This window comes from Barbus barbus (genome assembly GCF_936440315.1).
Source record: "Barbus barbus genome assembly, chromosome: 2".
NCBI classification, from domain to species: domain Eukaryota; kingdom Metazoa; phylum Chordata; class Actinopteri; order Cypriniformes; family Cyprinidae; genus Barbus; species Barbus barbus.
Genome location: NC_136730.1, coordinates 24,494,456 through 24,517,048, shown reverse-complemented (window position 1 = coordinate 24,517,048; position 22,593 = coordinate 24,494,456). Strand labels below are relative to the sequence as shown.

General features: G+C 36.8%; 1 protein-coding gene across 1 annotated transcript in view; it reads right to left on the bottom strand.

Moving 5' to 3' along the window:
• LOC306881368 (receptor-type tyrosine-protein phosphatase N2-like) overlaps positions 1-22,593 on the bottom strand; it is a gene marked incomplete at its 5' end in the record, with an annotated part of 177,308 nt that overhangs the window by 7,683 nt on the left and 147,032 nt on the right. The window contains 8 exons of the mRNA XM_079435448.1: positions 98-151; positions 3,695-3,861; positions 5,024-5,143; positions 8,041-8,118; positions 11,971-12,044; positions 12,325-12,472; positions 17,383-17,595; positions 21,358-21,573. Coding sequence (XP_079291574.1) covers positions 98-151; positions 3,695-3,861; positions 5,024-5,143; positions 8,041-8,118; positions 11,971-12,044; positions 12,325-12,472; positions 17,383-17,595; positions 21,358-21,573 — 1,070 coding nt within the window. The remainder of the gene's footprint in view (positions 1-97; positions 152-3,694; positions 3,862-5,023; positions 5,144-8,040; positions 8,119-11,970; positions 12,045-12,324; positions 12,473-17,382; positions 17,596-21,357; positions 21,574-22,593) is intronic.

Here is a 22,593-nt window from a genome sequence, read left to right as displayed (position 1 = left end):
TAAAAGAAGTAAAGCTATATATATATATATTATATTATTTTTCTTAGACAGATGCAAATAGCTTATAAATGCATTTTTATATTATGCTGGTACTTGCCTGCAATGAACAATAATTGGACAAGATCTGCCCCGGTAGCACTTGTTAACCTTTCTGCAATGACAGAAAAAAAGAGGCCATTAATACTGGAAGTGCAAATAAGTAGATCATGAACATATTCATTTGCCATTTTAGAAACTGTTATAAATATGGTCACATATAAACATATTACATTTGCTTATTATCAAACACGTTACTGTCAAACCAGAGGACTTTCTAACATGTGTCTATCAAAATCAATATAAACCAAAAGGTCCATGCCAAACAATTAAAACAAATGGAGAGGTTGTTAAATCCGCCACATTGTGACAAGCCATTAAGTAAATGATGTGTGGTTAGGTGTCATGATCCAAAACACATTAACCTTGCACAATTATTATGCCTGCAAAACCAAAAGGCTTTGCAGGATTTTAAGGCACATAGGTGCTGTTGCCGTGGAAACCTACTGTGTTAACTCATATTGTTTTGCCCCCCCCCCCAAAAAAAAACTGCTTTGTGCATACCTCAAGGTTGATTTCTCAAGAGATACCAAAAAAGGGTTTTAAGATCAGATCTGAATGCTCATGGGACGACTTTCAATTCTAAAACCTGCTGCACACATTTACATAATGTTGTTTAAAGACAGCTGGGTCCACAATTAATATTTGCCAAGAGCCAAATGCAAGAACTGGCTTTGGCTAATTTATAAAACAGAATTTAAGGAACTACAACAGGTTACACGGTTGAAGTCAAAGTATAAGAATGTTACCTTACCCACACTGATGTAAGTGATAAGCTCAATTAAAATCAAAGAAAAAAAACCCTATTAAAGAAAAAAAAACATTACTCGCATTTCTTCAGGCTTTTAAATATTGTGGAAAAATTACCACCAGAAGAATGCCTAAAGTTGTTTTTTTTTCTTTTAGTAAAACAAATGTGACATTCCTTGATCATAATATTCATTTAAAGGGGTGGTTGATTGCGATTTCACTTTTTTAATATTAGTTAGTGTGTAATGTTGCTGTTTGAGCATAAACAATATCTGCAAAGTTACGAAGCTGAAAGTTCAACGCAAATGGAGATATCGTCTTTTAAAATTCTGGCAGTTTAATGTCTACAAAAACAACTGGTAAGGAACTACAAGGAGTTACTTCGCGGGTCCGTAAAGTCAAGAACTCAGATAAACCCCTCTCCCGGGAACATGCAACAAAGGGGGTGAGGCCATCCTGTGTTGCTTTAGAGAAGAGGAAGAAAACTAGGGATGCACCAAAAAATATATTCGTATATGAATATATTCGTATATTGTCTTCTAACAATTCTAATGGATTCACAAGTTTCAAAATCAATGTACTAAAGCAGTGGTTCTGTAACTATAAGAAGCATTATGCATGGACGCGTGTGTGGTTGCCGTACTGTATTAAAGCTTTTATAAAAGAATAAAAACGTATATTAAAAGCTAACAGAAGCAGTAGCATTTACAAATAACAGCGTATATAAACGTATGAGACAACACCAAACAAAAAACTTAGGCCTACCATTAAAAGCCATGCTTACACAGATTTGCGCGATCCTCTTCACTAATATCCTCTGTGTCTCAATCGGGCTCAAATTGATAAGCAATATAGACGACGCCATTGTTTACAATACAACCAGAGCACATGCGTTGAGCTGAGGGGCGGGATGTTCAGACATGCACTAGAGACATTAGCCAATCACAACACACTGGGCCAGCTAACTAATCTGAGCCCATCACGTATTTCTGAGGGAGGGGCTTCATAAAAGCAGGAAAAGATCAGAGCGTTTGTCAGAGAAGGGACAGAGCGGTGTGGAATAAAGGTAAATTATGTGAAAAAGAATGTATTTTTTAACAAACGAAGCATTAACACATGTTAGACTACACCCCATAAACACAATCAACCACCAATTTAATAAAAGTATGAGGAAAGAATTCACAGTGGGCATAAACATAAATGGTTTTAATAAAAAACAATGCAAAATACATTTCTAGATAAGTAAAAAAAAAATTCATTTGGTTAATTTTTGGACCTTGAAATAAATATAAAATAAAGCCTGATGTTTCCTCCACAAGAAATGTGTAAGAAAAGTGCTTTAAATATTTGTCTGAGATCTGAAAGAGTGCAGAGGGGACCATCATGCATTGGGGCATTAGGGCAGCAGCGTGTGTTTCTGGGCAAAACAGAGGGGCAGAGAAAAAGGGTTGGTTGAGTGCGAGAAACAGGGACATCTGGTGAGTTTGAGATGCAGGTGGGGAGGCAAGGAAAAAATCAAGGGCCTGGAAGAGGAGATACAGTTTCCAATGATCACTTTTGTGACTATGCAACTGGGCTCATATAACTAGCTGCAACATCACAAAAATGACACTGGCAACCGCTAATTAGCTGGCCAACGAAAAAACAAGAGAGGTGAGTGAGGAGCGTTTGACAGATTCAGTGTGAGTCATGGCAGTGTATGAGACAAGACTGTGTCACAGGCCTTTGGGGAGATATTCAGAATGGCAACAGAAACCAGAGCAAGCCAGTTACAGAAACAGAAGCACCAGGGTTAAAACCATCTCTCCAAAGCCTCAATGCTCAAGGTGTCATTGAAACTTTGGCAGATTTTTTTTTTTTAAAAGTGAAAAGAATATTCAGCACACTTTGTGTCTCAGAATGGGAGTGATAATTCAGACTCAAGGATCATATGTCAATCATCAGTAAGACTGCTGATATAGGATCAGACCCACCCTTTTCATTTATCAGTGCACATTTATTACCCCATTATGTCTCAGGGCACAAGATCCAGCATCAGCATTCCAGATCTAAACGCTTTGTGCATATGATCCAACAGTCCTCCCATGAATCAACAGCAGAATCAGCACTCCAAATCTGACGCTTTAGAAATGTCAGCACATAAATTTTTAATATCATATGACAGGCATATATAATATGCATATGCACATGTAAAAATGAGACATTTCCCCAAAGCATTCACTGTATATAGTAGCTACTGTATAAGGAGAACTATTTGAAATCTAAAGCATACTGCACACTGTGTCTGTAAAATGATTAGATAAATGATAGATATACCATATTTCATGAATGTAAGCAAATCAGAGTGAGCTGCACAGAGCTCTGAGTCAACAACAGGAAATTCTCCAAAAGATTACACACTCAACTCTAAAAATACAAAGTAGGCAGTCTGAAGCGTAACATGCTAACATCATTTCCCTACATTCTGTGGTGAAGTAGTGGGATTAATAAACTAAATGTAACAGCACAGCAGAACACTTGCTAAAATTGGTTAACTCGTCCTATTGGAGGTATGCATCCGCCTGTGCCAGTGTTGTTAAATTTCTTTAAGGTTTTCCCCCAGAGGCCTATTGTATTTCTTCAGAACGCTCACAGCAGGTGAAAAATGAGGGAGTCATATGCTGCCATTGGCTTTCCTTTCACTACTGTTTTATTGCTGAACATTTCACATTTAATTGGAGTGTTTCATTTAATAGGGATTCTTGTTGAGGGATTTCCATGCATTTGCTACTATGCACACACATATAGGGATAAAGGGCTAGATTTTATTTCTTCAAAAACATACTCTCTGTTCTTGCTGGATACATACCTGCGGAAGTCCAGCAAGGTCCTAGCTGACTCTGGAACATTCTGGTCCATCCAGGACAAGAAGTGGAACTGAGTGACTGTGCGGGTCTCATTAGTCTGGACGTTCTTCAGGTAGAAACTGCGCACCAGGAAATCGTCACACCAGATATGCTCAGAGACCAGATTTACCTTCAAGAACATATAAGCACAGTGTGATTTTACACTCTGACATGTAAAATTCATTTAAAAAAATTACATTTTAGATTCATGTATAGGAAAAACTGTTATTTTGGTAAAAAAAAAAAACAATAGGGCAATTAAATGGACCCTTTTCACATTTCCAGGGTTCTCAGAAGTGGAAATTGACATAGTTGAGTAAACTTACCATAATCTGGTATACTTGCTATAGTTGGGTTCTCATTTACTATAGTAGCAAAAGAAAACAAATCCACAATAGCGTTTCTATGATTTTCCAGGGTGGAAAAAAATATTGAGAGATCGATCATGGTGGTTGAAAGAGAAAAAGAGGTCAAATTTGCTGTCACTACCTCAGTCATTTTATTATTAGTATTCTGATATTTAATGCCAAGGTAATATAAAACAAAGTATACACTGTAAAAAAGGTTAATAGGTTAACAGTAAGTTCTCGTACTTTATACAGGGAAAAACTGTAAAAGATCTAACTAGACATTTCATGGAATTTTTCAGTAAAATGCTGTTAATTGTACAGTTTTTAGAAGTAAAACAGAATAAATAAACATATAATTTAGAGTGAAAAACTGTAAACTAATATTCCCACATTTTCCTGCATGATGCATTTGAAAGTATTTTGTTTAAATAATGTCTTAATAGTTTTTCTCAGTTATGTACATTTGGGTTTTATGTTACATCTGTTGTTTATTTAATGTTGGTGATTTGTGTTTTTGTGAATGACTCTAATAGTATATACTTCAGATGGCGTAAAAGCTACTTGTGATGAACTTTGATTTTTCTATATTTTTTACAAATTTATTCTGGTAACCACAGCTGCCCAAATATTTTTTTTTACAGTGTAGTGTTATGAATGTACATTATTTAAAAAAAAAAAAAAGAAACAATATACAACTTTGCTAGACTTGCAATGTTAATAACTATGGAAACGCGTCATCAAAGTTTGTGAAAAGGGTCCATTGTCCTAGTATTTAGTTAAGGTATATTAATATGTTTTTAAGAGACTGAAAAAATCCCCACAAATATCAGGGCATGTTAAAACTTCTTCAGTGCCCCCAAACCCCCTCAGACCCCAGAGAGTTGAAATAATAATAATAAATCATCATTGAAATAATAAATCATCATTGCACAGGAGGTTTACCTCATATATGTGGTAAAGGTCCGAGCCTTCATCAGGCCAATACTGATGACACTGTTTGATGCCATTTTCAGCAAGAGGTGTCAGCATGACAATAACCACACAGCCACTTTCCCAAACCATCTACACAACATACCACCAACAGAAAATGCAAAAGCAATGTTACAATGTAGACAGGGAAAAACAGCCAAAAATACATTTGCAAGACAAAAAAAATCCCTCCTTTACGGTATGACTGGATTCAGAGAGTTAAGCTTTTCAACAGAGTTTGCTTTAAACATAATTGGGCTTAATAACTCAACCCCACTCGTCACTATAATGGAGGTTTAGCTGAGTCTTCCAGCTCACCTCTCTTGCCCTTTATCTCTCGATCTCCCCTTCCCCTTGTATACGGAACCTCCTCAGCCTTGCTCCATTTCCCCTAATCACACTTTTACTGTGTCCTTCAATCACGGAAAGGCCCACTGCGGCCATTAGGAAAATAAGGGAAAACACTGACTTTTATGGTAGCAATAAAATACAATGATCCTGCTCATAAAATAATCAAACTCATGTGCCACACGTCCCCACAGAGTCATTAACAGAGAAATGTAGAGACATTACACCATGCTAAAAGTGGTTCAAAAAGCAATATAAAGTTATCATTATGAATATGCTATCATTTTTAATCTCACAAAACACTGGAGATGAAATTGATGAAAAATAAAATGTCTTAAATTCATGATTATATGATGAGAGAATGATGGCAATGCAAAATAGCTGTCACTTAATGTAGTATTTAATAGAGTTTTTTGTTTCACATGTTTCATCCTAATAGAATTTATGGCACAACTATTAGCTTACAGGAAAAAAGACAGAAATGTGTTTAGATGCTTAGCACTGTATACATTAATGGTCAAATGATGTTAAAAGATAAATGCTATTCAACGTTGTAAAAACATTTCTGACTGAGGAGCTCATATACAAAGATCACAACGCTTGATTCTTCAATACAGGAGTGGGAACTGAAGGTCAATGGAGGAGCATGCACTAATGTTCCAGACCAGGTGATCAAATATTGTTGAGTTTAAGCTTTGCAGTGCAATATGCAGAAAAGGTCAAACAAAAACAACAAACATATTTCGGAAAACTCTGCAGAGAACAGGACTGAGTGCTCTGTGCTTGGCCAGAATTCTGAATAAAAATCGCACAAAGCAACAATTGAATATTCTGTGAATAAAACTTGAAAGATGTAGAAGTTTCTTTCCCTCTGAGGAAAACTTTTCAGAGTATTATGCAAATAAAAAAAAAAACGGTCTTTTTGACATGTGGACAAAGCTCCAATTCTGACATTCATATTAAAACATCACATTGTAATGTGGACATAAAGGGAATCATCACTACTTGTCTTTAGGAGTTGAGTAGAAATAAATGGTTCCAGAGAAGTACATCTAAAAAGACCTAAAACACCAATATGTCAAATACAGTTTTATTAAACTGCATTTTTATAATAATAATCGCTTTAATCATTAGTTTCTGTTTGGATGTACACCCGCACATACTTAATGAATGACTTCAGAACTTTGAACAACATGGAGGCTTATCACTAATTTTTCTTTGAATGACAAATTAGAGAAAGTCTTACAAGCCATGTCTAATGAAGAAGGAAAAGGTTTACACTTAACATATAAGTAAATAAGTATGTATACATGCCCTTTATTACAGAGAAAACTTAAGACTCTGCAAACTTTTAAAAGCTTGGCTGTGTTTGGTATGAATCACCTTTTCATTAATGAGAAGAAACACAGAGACAATGGCATCACTATATTAATTGACAGGGATTAATGTACTCAGTTTAATTTAAATGGAACTTTTAATGGCCTTTTTTGGATTCAGAACTGGCCTGGCTGTCTATAATTAATCTGCATGGAATTAAATCAATTTAGATCATTAACACAGCTTTGTGATTATAGAGGGTCAAGTGACAGCAACACATTACCACAGTCAATTTATTAAAATGTAGATTACTGTTTGTATTTAACACCATCTACTTATCTAACCTTAAAAACAACAACAACAGGAAACAAAGAAAACATGTTCAAAGCTGCTGCTGATTGTAAAATATTAATTGAGTTGAAAACATCCTACGCATGCCTGCAAAAAGCATTTAGATGGTTCTTAAAATCATCTGAGCAATTAACACTGATTCTAATATGCAAACAAACAAACAAATAAAAGCACTGAAAACTATTTGTGATAATCAAAACTATTAAAGTGAGAGACTTTCTCATTCAAAGCATCTGTGTTGGAGAAAAAGCTCAGATCTTCACTTATATTTTCAGCACTGACACTGTGCAGCGAGGAATCCCAAACCTTATGGGACCTTTGGCCCTCCTAATTAAGGTAATATAAATATGTTCATAAAGCAGCTTTCTGAGTGCAGTACTCTTAACATTACCAAAAAGTCCCAGTTTTGCCTTTTTTGAGAGCTCATACAGTGCACAGACGCTTTCTTGTTATATTATGAGATCTCAGTTTGCTTTTACGTTTAGATTTAGGCATTTACCAGACACTTTTATCCAAAGCAACTTACAAATGAGGACAATGGAAGCAATCAAAATCAACAAAAAATGATACGCAAGTGCTATAACAAGTCTCAGTTAGTAATACACGTAGCAAGTTTTAAAAAAATTATATAATAAATAAAAAGAAAACAGATAGAATAGAAAAAAAGAGCAAGCTAGTGTTAGAGGCCTTTTGCTTTTGTTAATTGTATGATAATTAAAAAGAAAAGGAATAGATAAAATAGAAAAAGAATAGAGAAGCTAGTGTTAATTTTTTTCTTTTAAAGATAGATATTGAAACCAATATGAATGCAAAAGCAATTCTTGCTAATGGGTTTGCCTGAGTCTAATATGGTAAAAAGGAACTATCCACTCTGAACAGTGGTTTTGAATCATGAATCATTAACCTAACATTTTCCTTCTTGCACTTGTCTTTTATCCATATGGATTAGACTCGGATAACACTGAGTATCTTACCTGCCAGAAGTCTGCCACAGTGGAGGGAAGAGGACCTTGAGCGCTGATATAGGCTGGGTTTCGGGGGTCATGGTCCATCTTAAAAGTGAAAAGACTGAGTAAATATTTTATGAATATTCATGAAAGAAACATTTTTTAATCAGCACTGAAAATGAAACACTGAGTAGTCTGTTGATTTAAGAATATCTCTATTCTACAGAAGAACAAAATTGATATGGCTGCATGTTGGAAGGATGTTAGTTTCTATGGTGCTGTCCTCTGACATGAAGCCTCTATGTAAACTTTGCTGTTTCATTTATCTTATTTATTTGCTTTCTGAACATTTCTTAGGCCCCCTCCGATCTTTGGTGAAGGGGTAAACAAACTTGCTGCCAAGAGAAACAGAATGTCCACGATTTCTGTTTGGAGTTAAAAAGCTTGAGAGAAAAAAAGGAAAAGGAAAAGCAAATCAAATAAAGCGAAGGCACAGAGGCCTGTCACTAATGAGGGCAGAGTTGTCTCTCTCACGACCACCTCCCCTCTCCCGACCCCTCTCTCCTGTCTTTCTCGCTCTCATTTTTATCTACTCCACATCCACGCTCTCTTCCATTTCTATATCGTTCTATCATCTCCAGTCACCCCTGTCTGTCCTCTCCGAGCATGTGCATTCTTTAATACCTCTGATTAAAGCCGGCTCTGGGAGTAAAGCAAGGCATCTCTCTAATCAAACGCATTTATTGATGAGAAGCTCAGTGGCTGGAGGGGGGTGTCTGTGTGTAATTGTGTGTCTGTCTGAGTGAAAGCTGTCCCGATGGAAAAAAGCTAATGATGGAAAGAAAAAAAAAATGACATGGATATGGACTGTGACATTCATAATGCACTAGCCACAATTAAATAATGACAGGCAAGATCTTCACCAGCACTTCAGCTAATCAGCAGCAAAACCATAACAAGCAAAAGTAGATTTCAAACCACAGCAAAGGGACAATCCACCTCTTTTAACTTATTTAATCTAAGAGGTTTGCAAACTGTCAAACGTTGCAGTGTTTCTCAACCTTTTGAGACTCAAGTATCTCTTCACTGACACAAACCAGAATGTGTTCACTGTTAAAAGCCATAGCTTGCAGTTGTAACCATAAGGACATATTTCTACCTGATCTAACCCTTAAATTTGGTTTTGATGGTATAACCTTTTGTTCTGTTCATACTATTTTAATATTTAACATTAATATTAGATTTTAATATTACCATACTGGATTTAATTTAGGATTATCATTAACATTATTAAAGTAAAAAACAATGAATCATTTATATTGTTTTCTCAGTTTTTCATGTATACAGTCTTATACAGCTTCAGGTTTACTATAGTTTTTCCCGTGTTTATCCTTTATATATCTGATGCACTGTCTATGGAGCGAACCAAATTTACATTTCACTGCAGGTTGTATTTTGTATATAAATATGTATGTTAAAATCTAATACAAAATCTTACATTTTGAGTCTACTGTGGAAGGAAAACAAGCCCAACAAATCACACCAATATTCTGGGATACTCGTAAACATGATTGGCATTTACTGATTTATGCAGTACAGGAGAATGGGCAGAATGGGGCATGCTATTGAGCAATTTCTTATTTAATACTCCATGTCTACAAACTGTGATGACCACAATTCAGAATTTAGCTCTTATTATCTGTGTTTGATGAATGGCATCCAGTCTTTCACTCTGACCATTAGTCCACACATCCCACTATCTGGCCATCAAAGAACATCAACACAAACCATTCATCGGGTCTAAAAGAAAAGGTTAAGCAAAAAAAAAAAAAAACTAATTACAACATATCCTGTCCACACTCCTATTAGTGGAAAGATATTATGGTCTGGATGCATTACAGGAGAACATTCCCCTGACCTGAAATGTCTCCTTACAAAAAGAAGTGAAGGCTGTCATCAGGTTGGAATGTGCCCATTTTGAGCTGTAACAAAAGCATGTTTGCTGTAAGGAGGCAAGGTATGCAGTCTTGTTAGGGTGTCAGACCTGGGCTTATTAAATGAAGGAAGGAGAGAGTGGACGAGACTGTAGCACAAGCTCCAAACACTTCTAGAATAGCTGCTGCTCTTTCATGTGTATGTGTGTGTCCACGCTGATCAAACGCTACAACTGTCTGTGTGAGAGTGTGCTTAATAGCACGTATTTCTGTCTTTGTGAGTGCGTTTGGGAGTACGTATGTCTTTAAAGCACAAAAACCGATCACAAAGTCTTTCAAAACTTTTGCTAAAGTAATTGCACGGTTCAGTACTTTTGCACTAATTTCTCTATAGCCTCACAAAAAGATCAAACACCACTGCATGAGAGAGACAGATTCAAACCCCATGGTTACAGTGAATGACACGCATACCCATTAGCATGGAGAAAATGGATATAATTGCTTTGCACAACCTTAATTGTTGGCAAGAGCAATTTAAGTATAGAACAATTATATATACACAAGCTGGCTAATGCTGGCAGTCTATATGAAACTGTTTTTTGACTACCTGCTCTCTATACAGGGTGTTATTATAGTCGATTTGTCATTTCAAACTCAGAGAGATTATCACACTCTTAAGGTCTAATTTCTTTAAGAGATCTGAGTTTTTTAGGGGTTTATCAGTAAATTCAGCATCCTGTGATGCCCTATAAGGAAAAATATCAAAGAAAGAAGATGATAAGAGCATAGTATGATTTGTTCACAGGATATACTGTATTACCATGATATGTAAAATATCATGTATCACGAATCAAAATTCTTAGGAGTCAAGATTGATGGAATAAAACAAAGAATGTAATATTTTTCACCTGGTTTCATTTACTCAATATTACTGAAAATAACAAAATGTTTTCAAATATAATCTGAAAAGCTTTTTCTGCACCACTCATACCTTTTCTGTGTATGTATGATTGAAAGCTAGAGAAATGGAGATCCAGAAAATAACTCAACCCTAAACAGTCACCAAATCTGAAGGAAAGGGTGTTGGTGTGAGGAGGTTGTAAAAATATCACAAATTATTTACTTTGAGGCCTTTTTCTTTCTTGCAGCTAATGAGAAAGAAGCTACAAACATTGACAGACATAATTATCACAGTTTTTGAAACGCACATTGCCAAATCCCTGCTGCGCTTTAATTACCGCGCCTCCATGCATTTGTCTCTGCACCAGCGGATCAGTGCACCTAACCCCGACTGCAGCGCGAAACCCTCGGGAGGGAGGGCTGACTCGCTTGTGCCTTTTGTTTCATCTTTTGACGAGTTGGAGTCCAAAAATAACAGCATGTAAAAATGACTCAGTTTGACTTTCTCAGTGTGATATTTCCACACAGGTATTATACTGATTAACATTACGTGTATGTACTGATTAAGGGGCCAAAACAAAAATTATTGTGTCTGGGATGGCAATGAAATCACAGTGTTTGGTTTTAAAGCATTCACGTGGTCTGTGTCTTATATTATGCACACAAAAAGCTTACATTGATAGACAAACCTTCCTTTTGGCTCATAATGTTTGCCATGTTTAATTTTGTTTTAGAAATGAATGACTAACTATTTGAACCTACTTTTGAGTTTTTTTCTTTTTGTTTTCTCAGTCCCTCAATGTCTGTGCTTCTACATATACATAAAAGAGCATATTTAACAGTCTGAGAATGGTCAGTGTTGATCCACAGAGGAGAGAAGTGAAGGAGAAAAGGGGAACAAATAAATGAGCAAATAAATAAAAAACATAAGTAAGCCACAAATTTCAAAGGGGAGTTTAAAATAGACCTGGCAAAGTCCAAGCAATTGGCAAAAACAGACATAAATACTGTGATTCAAAAAGAGTCAGTGTTTCCTTCACATGAACAACATGTAAGACGTGTTTTCACTCCCATTATTGGACATGATGTATAAAATATGTAAATAATGAGCGTGACTACTTACAATGGGACTGGCGTTGATGTAATCAGATCTGGATTGGTTATTCTCCGGCTTCAGGATGACTCTGGAGTGATCATCTACAGTAATCAAAGACAGACAGACCGATGATGACGTAACTACTAGCATCAACATTTCATTAGCACACTTCTCTTAAACATGTGATCATTCCCTTGTAGAGTCTGCACATTTTCATAAAAATTCTGATCAATGTATGATTAGAAGAGGCCAGTGACTTTTTTAATTAATCCAAACAGAATGCATTAGCCTGTGACAGGCCGTGCTGCTGTTCTACAGCATAGTGCACAAGAAAACAAATATAAATTCACTCCAGGCAGATATAATTTGCAAAGCACTCACACACAAGGACGCCGTGTGGGCGGTTGCGCTGGACATTCTGTTCCTCCTGACCCACCACACATGCCGCTGGCTCAGCCTGGTAACTGCAGAGAGCCTCCCACTCCTTATCCAAACGATCCTTATTCTGCAGGTGATCCTCCATATACGACTGCACATGGGAGAAAGACACAGAGACAAAAGTTGCTTGAAAGGTCCTAAAGATTATATGGCAAATCAAATATTTCCTGTAACATGCATAACTCAAAGACGAAAAGCACTGCAGCCCAGACATATAAAAGAGTGACGCACATATAAAGCAGAGGATTTCAGTTCAACGCAGAGTTACATTTGTTGTTTATACAATGCAAACAAGAGCATGAACCATATTTCTTGTGCTTATGCATTTCATGTGCCATTTGCTTTCCCATGTAAACGTTTTTGAATTAAGTCTCCGTCCCTCCCCTAAATCCGGCGAGTAAAAAAGCTCCATAGCAAGTTTCCATTCGTCTGCTATAATCCAGCTTTACCTCCAAGGCCAACCTATCGCTTTCTGTGCTTTCTTTCTTCCCAACAATACAATCACTCACCTATCCACCTTCAGACAGACAAGAGCTCAAACCCGCTCAGCACGGGAATCGTAGACAGTAATCCTAAACATGCACCACAAAGGAGAAGAGAGGGAGAGAGAGGTAGAGAAAGGGGGGTTGCAGGGAGGGGGCTTGTCCTGACAATCACACATGCAATTAAGACTCCTGAAAGGCCTGGGCACGCCAGTGCCTCTTCAGCCTGCTTCAATCACTCCTTTTCACTGCTTGCACAAATGCTGATAAGATTGTCTGCGCTTAAGCCGCCTTCCCAAGAAGCCCAAATTGAATTCAACTGAGACAAAGGGGAGTGGAGGGCGAGAGACAGAGACTGAGAGAGAAAGAGAGAGAGAGATACAGACAGAGAGCTCAGAGGACTGTGTCGCTGGCCAGAGCGTAAGAACGTAAGTGTTGTTTGGCGGTTGGTGTCTTGTTTTTTGGCTGCTTATTTCTGGCCTCCCATTGTTAACCCACAAGAAGGGGTTTACCTTGTGCATGTGGGCATGTGAATGTGTGTTTATGAGTTTATTGTGTGAAAACAAATTACACACTCATAACCCAATGTCAAGAATCCTCTTGGCCCGTACACAGACAACAATCCGTAATCTCGTAGGGCTTTGACACACATTAAAATGTTCTAACATGCCAAAAGTGCCCTTTTAAAACATTCTACATGTATAATTTATAGAACATCTATGCCTTCATCTACACCAACCACACCGCTATATGAACATTCTCTTAGATAGATTTTTTCTTATTTTAATAGCATTTTGCACTCCTCTGAACAGTGGGCATGTGTGTGAGAGACCTTGTTTTAAGAGATGATGAACCGTGTGACAAGTCGCTTAATAGAAGACATTATGGTTCATATGGAATTCATGATTTAGTGAAGGAGAAAAGACTTTGATTAAATGCCACTGTAATAAGATTAACTCAAACAGGAGAAAAATGTGGCAAGTGGCCAAGAAAGTCTAGGTGTTGGAAGGCTTTCCGTTTAGTTTAAAGACACAAATACCACTGCTATCATTTTAAAGCACAGCTATTTCTATAACTGTTTTGGGGTCGGTAAGATTAGAAAAAAAACATTTCTTATAACCGATGTAAAAATCAGTTGTGCTGCTTAATACTTTTGTGGAAACCAGGATAGGATTCTTTGATGAACAGAAAGATCACATTTCTTATTTGAAATAAAAATGTAGAAAAAGTCTTTATTTTCAACTGAATGTGTCCATGTTAAATAAAATAATTAATTTCCTAAAACAAATCATTTACTCAGCCAAACGTCATGATCTCTATTGATCTCTATCTTCCTTAACTTAATAACAACCAGAACACTTTTCCACAAAACCACTACCATTTTACCAGGGTAAACCGTGACAGGCCGCTGCACTTAAAATGTTCTCATCCTTCAAGTTACATATCACAAGAGAAACAAATTACCCAGCAATCAGTTTACTTCTCCAGTTCTGCCTGAGCGCGGTGAGCGGACAAACGGCAACTGTAAGTGGCCACATATGGCTGTTATGAGGACAATTTGCTCTTCTCGAACATTTATCTGACCTTCTGGACAGAGGTTTTTCATTTTTTCTCTCCTTTAGATTTTCTTGTTTTTATGATACAGATGGTTGATGTGTTTCTGAGACCATATGTAACAGTAACTCTCACTATTTGCCTTCTCTAATACCACCTCTATTAGCAAGATGATGCGTGATTTAATCAGAGACAGAGGGATTTGGCAACTAGCCAACCATTTAATCACCGAGGTACTTCTCCCTGACAGACAGCAGACCCTTTTCTCTCCATTCACACTGAAAAAAAAATCACTCCATCACTTCTTTAAGCAAATATGCACTAAATACTGCAGGGTACTGCTGGCTTTCAAATGCACACACACATACACATTTCATACTGAGTATATCAAGGATTTGTTGCTCTACTCAAAAAAAGACAAAACCTGTCTCTCTCCTGCATTATCTTTCACCATGTCCATGCTGCACGTATGAATAATAAACACTGAGTGCAGTGGAGCAACAGCAATGAACTGAGGTGCTGTCCAAGGTTCTGAATTAGTTCTTCATGATCCTGCAGTAGCTATATATAATAAAAAGGTCAGATATCTGGGCTAAATCTCACAGTGTGTCCGAACTCACATACTGTCTAAGTAGGTACTACATCTGAAATTGAACGTACTATTCGGCCGTTAAATAGTATTTTCTATGTAGTATGAACCAAATTCTGGTGATGCTGACCTACAGCGTCAGTAGCATCACTTTACTCCCAATCACAAATCCTCTCCTATGGCCTCATGGGATAGTAAAGTCTCCATCGAATGCGCACTTTAGAATCTCACCGTAAATAGTAGGTCATCTGGGTACTTTTTGCCTAATGGTTCTTGAATACTTCGTATTTGGACATACAACTCTTTTGGTGTATTCTTTTTTGCATTCTATATATTAGAGAAGTGCTTGATATTGGATGCAATGTCAGACTCTTAAACCATTTTTATGTCATAATATCTGATTTAAGCCTCACATTTTATGCATATAAAAGCATGCATATCTGACCCATACAAAGTATAAATTAAACAAAAGAGAAAAAAGGTGTAGGACTGTCAATCAAATTATGATGGCAAAACAGGGTGCCATTGCAATGCTGGGCAGCTCCATATGAGGCTGGGCTATGGAGAATGCATTCTCTAGCTTTGCTCTTATCTTTGAGGAGGGATGAAAACAGATGCCTTATAGCAACCTGACATACTAAGAGATTACGCTATCAGAATAGTTATTATTTCATAACCCGTCTTTGATTGCACCCATTGAGAGATGGATAGTGTACAAGCAGTAACCTCTGATAGTACACTGCACTAGCTGGTAATGCAGTCATTGCTTAGAGATGCGATTTTGAGGTTTTCTGTAGCACATCGATCAATATGGATTTTTCATGGCCGATGTTGATATCTTACAAAACAGTGTGGCCAATATATGGTCAATATAAAGCCTATATATATATATATATATATATATATATACACACACACACACACACACACATACAAATATATAATATCACACTATTTAATTTAATATCACAACTTTTAATCCCACTATTTAATAACTATTGCAATACAATTTAGAATGTAATATTTACTAATTAAAAATATTTTTTTAAAATATGGAAAAATATTTTTTTGATTATTTGATTCTAAACTTATTTGAAATGCATAACTGAATTACAAAAAAGATAGCAACTTCTTGATTCTGTTATCCCATTATAGTATTTTACTGTAATACTTTAGTATTTTCTATAATACTTTATCCTATTATAGTATTGTTTTACAAATAAAGAAATATTTAAATGACCAAAAAGGAACATGACTATAAAGGAAGTAAATACCTAATAGTAAAAATGTATTATATATTCAAAGACTTGTTTAAATGATAAATGCATATTTGCTGAATACTAATGATATACAAGTATAATAGTGTTCACTTTTCTATTACTAATAATAGTCAGTTTTGTTTAACATTACTGTCTAATAGTTTATTAATAATTACAGTTAAATATATACAGCAAAGACAGAGAATGGGAGTTCCTGTGCATCAAAATAAAAGTCTGGGAGATGTCAAAATAAAAGACACATTGCTGAAAAAATATTGGCCAATGGTGAAAATATCAACTACTACATGTAAGCATTATTGCACTGCTCAGAATGTAATGCGCATTTATACATAACATTGAGGGTGTGCAAAAACATTTTCTATGGTTGCACAAAAAAAACAACTAGAAATCTAATTGTCTCTAACAGTTTATAAGCGTGAACTACCAAATGTTTTACTATCCTTGCTGTGTGTGTATGAAGACAAGATGCTTCAGAACAACTGAAGAATCAATTAAATCATTACCACAGCACTTTGCAAACTTCTGAATGCTTGAACAATGGCTTTGTAATTGTGTACACTTTAGCACATGCATCTCTGCCTAACAACGCACACGCTTTTATTATACTGCTGAAAAAACCTTAAACAATCTCAATAAGGGACATCCATTACAGGAAAACACAATACGCTAAATGAATCAACTCAGTGGCTGTCTTTTGCTCCACTGCTGGATGTATGATAGATTCCCTGCTCGGTAATGAACACAACGCTACCAGGCACATATCAGTCTTTCCTGTCGAAGCTGTGCTGAGATGAATAAAACAAAAGTTAGGGCGAAATTAAAACAATCCATTGTGTCAGAAAAGCCAGCGTCCTTGGAGCCCTGCAGTCCATTTCAGAGCAAAAACAAACCCAAAATCTGAAATCAGTGACTGATGAAACAAAGAGATAGAGACAGGAGAAGAGGCACATGTTTGGATATCTATAAAGTGTGTTTATGTTCATCCTGATTATGACTGCAATGACAGAGGCTGTGTATGGAGAGTGTGAGTAGTATAAGTCACTGTGTTTAATAGTCTATATCCAGTGTTCATGTAAGCATATATTAAACTGTTTACCAGTATCATATGTCCAGTGGAGATGTCCATGTTGGTTTGGGTAGGCTCTTCACTCCAGGAGGATGTGCTGCTGCGGGCGGAGGGACTCTGCATCGGCCCATCACTGAACTGTGAGGACACGCTGTTAATGCGTGACGTGTGCGATGGGTGAAACACCTCTGAACGGTCTCCACGCTCTGATGTCTGCACCGCCATGCGCTGACGACAGAGATCCTATCGAGAAAGTGGACAAACATTAGTCTTATCTGTGAAGACATTATCTGAGGAACCCAATAAAGCTGTTCTAAAGAGTAAAATGAACAATCACACAAAATACAGCATCAAAGCACTGGTTATTATGCTTAGAATATTATAATGGGCATTTATATAAGAAAACCTTATAAATACAAACTGATACCACATCAGCAACTCTATTTCATTTATCTCCACTTTGCATCTCAGAGTGGGTTCATGATACAGCCAACAGCACATTACGTCACTGTCTGCCCTACAAGATGAAATCTTTCATCTGCATAAATTCACGACCCACCAGTGGAGCAAATAATTACTAAATGCTACCAGTCATATTTAAACACAAGGTTCATAGATAAGAATTCACCCTCAAAAAGAATACATTTACATATATAATAAATCAAAAGCATGCATACTATTTGCTTACAGTATGAGAGCTTGTGACCAAATTGTTCATGAAATGCCACTAAAAACATTCAGTATTAGCAATTACATCTAATTCTCTTTTTCAGCATATAGTCACTGCATTTGTCAACCAACTGCAAAAACTTATATTTACTGATATCCTCACAAGTCTTTCCTTTGGCCTTAATGGCTACATTTCCATCACTCACGTCATTATAATTCCAAGCTTTTATCTACCATTTGTCACTTCATCCAAATGAAACTAAGAAATAGACCGAAAGCAAAAGAAAAGTAGAAATAAACAGCCCTTTGCTGGTGATTTTTAAAATCACCTTCCCAAGGATCAGTGACTCTATGAGGATATCAGATGGATGTTTCAGTGTACGAGCTGGATTCTCTCACAGATGTGTCATTAGATCCCTGCTAACCTGCCTTTCAACATATAATTGCTGTGAGCAATTATTCATGGAAGAGCACACAGAAAATGTCTGCACTACCTGACAGATATCACTGAAATAGGAGTCCTCAGATATTATGTCTGTTAATAGAAAAAAAATAATTAGAGTGCGGGACGCTATTGTTTAGGCCAATCAGAAGACGATGGGATGCACTCTGCCTGTCAGTCATTTTGCACGTTTGATTCGGTGAGATCACGATTGATTTTTGGAGGAGGGATTTTGAAACGTGAGGAAGGCAGTCTAAGCCAGTGGTGGAAGATAGTGAAACGGCTAACATAGCTTACAGCACTAACAAAACAATTCTGACTACTTGCACTCTATAATGTTTACAACGATTTACAAGAAAGGAAATCCATTCTGAAAAGCTTCAAGCAACTATGTGCATTTTCAGGCAAATAGCATCTAGGTTTTTTGCTGTAACACAACAGCATTTTGTAACATTTTATCGCCATTTTAAAAGCATTAAAAGCTTAAATTTTATCGAGTGAAAAACCTTCTGTACATTGTGCTCAGTTGTGATTATTTGTTTTTTTCCTTTGCCTTCCTTCCATTTTATTTACTCAGAGTTGAATCAGCACAGACAATTACTTTTTGAAGTGGTTGCTAGTCACAACAGTATGACCCCATCCGAGATCAAATGTCCAACAGTTAAAAAAGCACCCAGATAATAAAAGAGAGCCGAGTGAGGCTGACAGGAGGGTCAGTGAGGGAGTGTGGGGGTTGGAGGTGGAAGTTTAGTGCGTTTCACTAATGGAGCTCCCCAGTGAGAGAAACCAGGAGAGACGGTGGTGGGGGCTAAACAGAGACCCCAGAGCTCTAAAATCAGCCACGGACTAACATTAACACCCTTAACATTAATATCTGATCTGATGTCCATCATGAGTCATTCTGACTTAGAATAAGTAAAAACAGTGCCCACTTCCTGATAAAATCATGTTCATGTCAGCCAGCATAAATTAATGCATACATTTGCCTCTCTTATAATCAGTAAACCAATAAGTACCAAAATTTTTTATATATGAAATGAATTATTTAGCAACCATATTTATCCAAAGGAATTTATCCAAAGGCTGGAACAGTAAATAAAGTGAAATGCAATGAGAAGATCACTCCCCCATCAAGGAGCAGTAAAAGCTGTACATATATAAACTAAAAATAAATGAATAAATACATGTGTCTGAGCACATTTAACATTAACATTTTGGTAAATGCTTTTATCTAAAGTGATTTTCAGCGCATTTGAGGTGTACATCATCATCTTTTCATTAGTGTGACTTTGATGTTGCTAATGCCATGTTCTAGTCTACCAGCCTGCACCCATAAATCAATCCCCAAAAATATTTGATCCTTTAATGTCTAATTCTTTAAAAAAAGATTACTTTAACAGCATGTTTATACTTGAAATAATGTACGTTATTATAACCTTTAATGTTATGTCTTAACAAAAGGTAAATTATTTTTTAAAAAGTGCAACACAAATGGAACTACTTTCCTTATGAAAAATTCCTGGTGGAGATTGGATTTTATAAGTATGGTTAGAATGTGAGGGATATAAACAGGATCATGAATTGTATTGATATAAAAACATCAATAGCATTGAAAAACTACCGTTGGTCTCACAACACTGACCTTTTCCAGATTTTGGAAATATATTGCAGTCAAGATACAGATTAACGACTTAATTTAAATTGCTTCAAATAGTAACAGTTTAAGCCTGTTCCACCTTTGAGTAAATATACGTAAAAATAAAATAATAAGTCAGAGAAGCATCTGTATATCTTTGCTATACTTTATTACAACAAGAAACAGGGAGAACAAACAAGTGTGAACATGCGTGAGTGTGTTCGATGAAGGAGCAAAATAAAAGTGTAATAATGTGAGAGGGTGTGTGTGTGAGAGAGAGAGAGTAGGTGGGTGGCGTTGGTGAAGGTGGTGTGTGTGTGTGTGTGTGTGTTTTGATCTGCTACAGAATCATTGCGGCAGAACTGATTCTAATTGCATGTTTCACTGTAAGAGTCCCTGTGCACAAGACTGCATTCATTCCAGCTACAGCAGTTGGGAAATCCCTTACAACTACAAAGTAAGAGCCCTGTCTACGCCTTTAATCTTATTCACTTAAAAAAAAAAAAAAAAAACCTAAGCAACCTGGCAGATCTAAAGGGCCGAAAGCGCTCACAATAAACCACGATACGACAACATTACACACAAATTAAAATCAATACAAAGTAATTAAAACCTGAAATGAAAACATAACAAAGGTGTCAAGACATAATGTGTGACTGCGCCCAAATAATATTGAGAAACACAGATTATTTTGCCACACTGATAGGGCCGATGTTTATGGAAGGGACTTCTCGACAAAGTGTGAGAGGTTTATTAAATATTGAAGGCAGGGGAGGAAGCCAATCGCTTGCACCCTGCGATCCAGTCTCATTGAGTACAGCTGAGCCCAACACAAAATCAATAAGCCTTCACCGCAAGCCCTCCCTCCAGGAGCCATGAAAGAAAGGTCAGACAACAAACTCATTTCCCTGCTAAAAAGGGCTCTGCCTCAATTAGGATTCATATTAAACACCGCTGTCGTGCAAGGACATCTGCGCCTGCTCCAATGGGTCATAATTAAGGAAAATAAGCTTTAAATGAATTGCATTGCCTTTTTGTTAATGAGCAACAATAATTTTGGAACCATTAAGAAACTTCAATACACCTGGTGATGATCGCAAATATAGAGTGTGTTACTCAGAAATGAGAAGTACAAATAACCTTGGTTGAGGACAACTTGTTCAGTATATCTGGAAAAACAGAGATGCTTATTCATGTTAATATGCACAGATGAACGTCAGAGAAACATGATTGGCTGAAATAATCGGCCTGCTCCTACCTGATAGGCTGCCGTGGCATCGTGGCCTGTGTAGCTTCCCAAACCAGCCAGCTTTTCCTTCAGCTTATGGTGGGAGCGATGGCGCAAGCAGTACAGAGCCCCCGACATCCCCAACACCATCACAATAAAAACCATGGAAACCACCACCAGAATCAAAAAGTTGCCTGGTTCCACTTGACTCTGTTTGACCACAGGGATGTGGTTCAGTTTGCCCCTCTGAAATAAGAACAGAGTAGAGAGAGAAACTCTTAGAAACATTGTGAATTGAAAACAAGAGAATACATACAGAACAACTTTTCAACATCGGCTACTTTTACATGTACACGAATAATGTGATTATTTCCAATAATCAGAGTAAGAGGGTGCATGTAAATGCACTCATTGATAATAATAAGAAAAGTCTCTAGAGCAGCATATTAGAATGATTTCTGAAAGATCATGTGACACTAAAGACTGGAGTAAGCAGCTGAAAATTCAGCTTTGCCATTATATGAATATGTTACATATAAAATAAATTCAAACATATATATAACAATATATATATTTTCACTATCCTGTATTATAATACATTTTACATCAATGCACAAAAAAAACATACAGGAAAAAAAAAACATGATGCCAGTTACTCAATACAAATCGCAATTTGCATATTTAATGCAAAAGTTACATAGATTAACCCATATAAAATCCTGCCTTCAACAGATTCTTCTAAATACCTAATATTATTTTCATATATAAATATTTCAAAATGTAAGATATATATATATGTAAGACATATATACTATAGGATGCATTTAAGATATACGTATGTATATCACCCAACAGATCACAGTATAATGTGTAACTGGTGTTTTTATACGCTAGTTTAAATTAGGCACCAAGACACGTATATATTGCTTGTAATTTTTACTAGTTATATACTTATGTAGATACACCTCTAGCCGACACTTGGGAAGTGAAGGCCCGCTCCACTCTTGGCAGGTCGAAGCATGCCACCACAGAGCAATTAGGGTCGGTCCTCACTGTACCAGCTTGTTGCTAATTAGCCTCCAAGACTTGGGTTTGGTCGGGATGGGGGAATTGGCTCAGACCTCCAAGTTAATAAAATGGGAGAAGGGCTAAGCCGAAGGGGAGTACCTAAAAGGTCCTAGCCCCACTAACGTTCCACTGTAGAGAGGGTTGTCAGGCTTGTTAGCCCCTCGGGGGGAGGGCTGACAGCCGGGGCTAAGCTGCTGG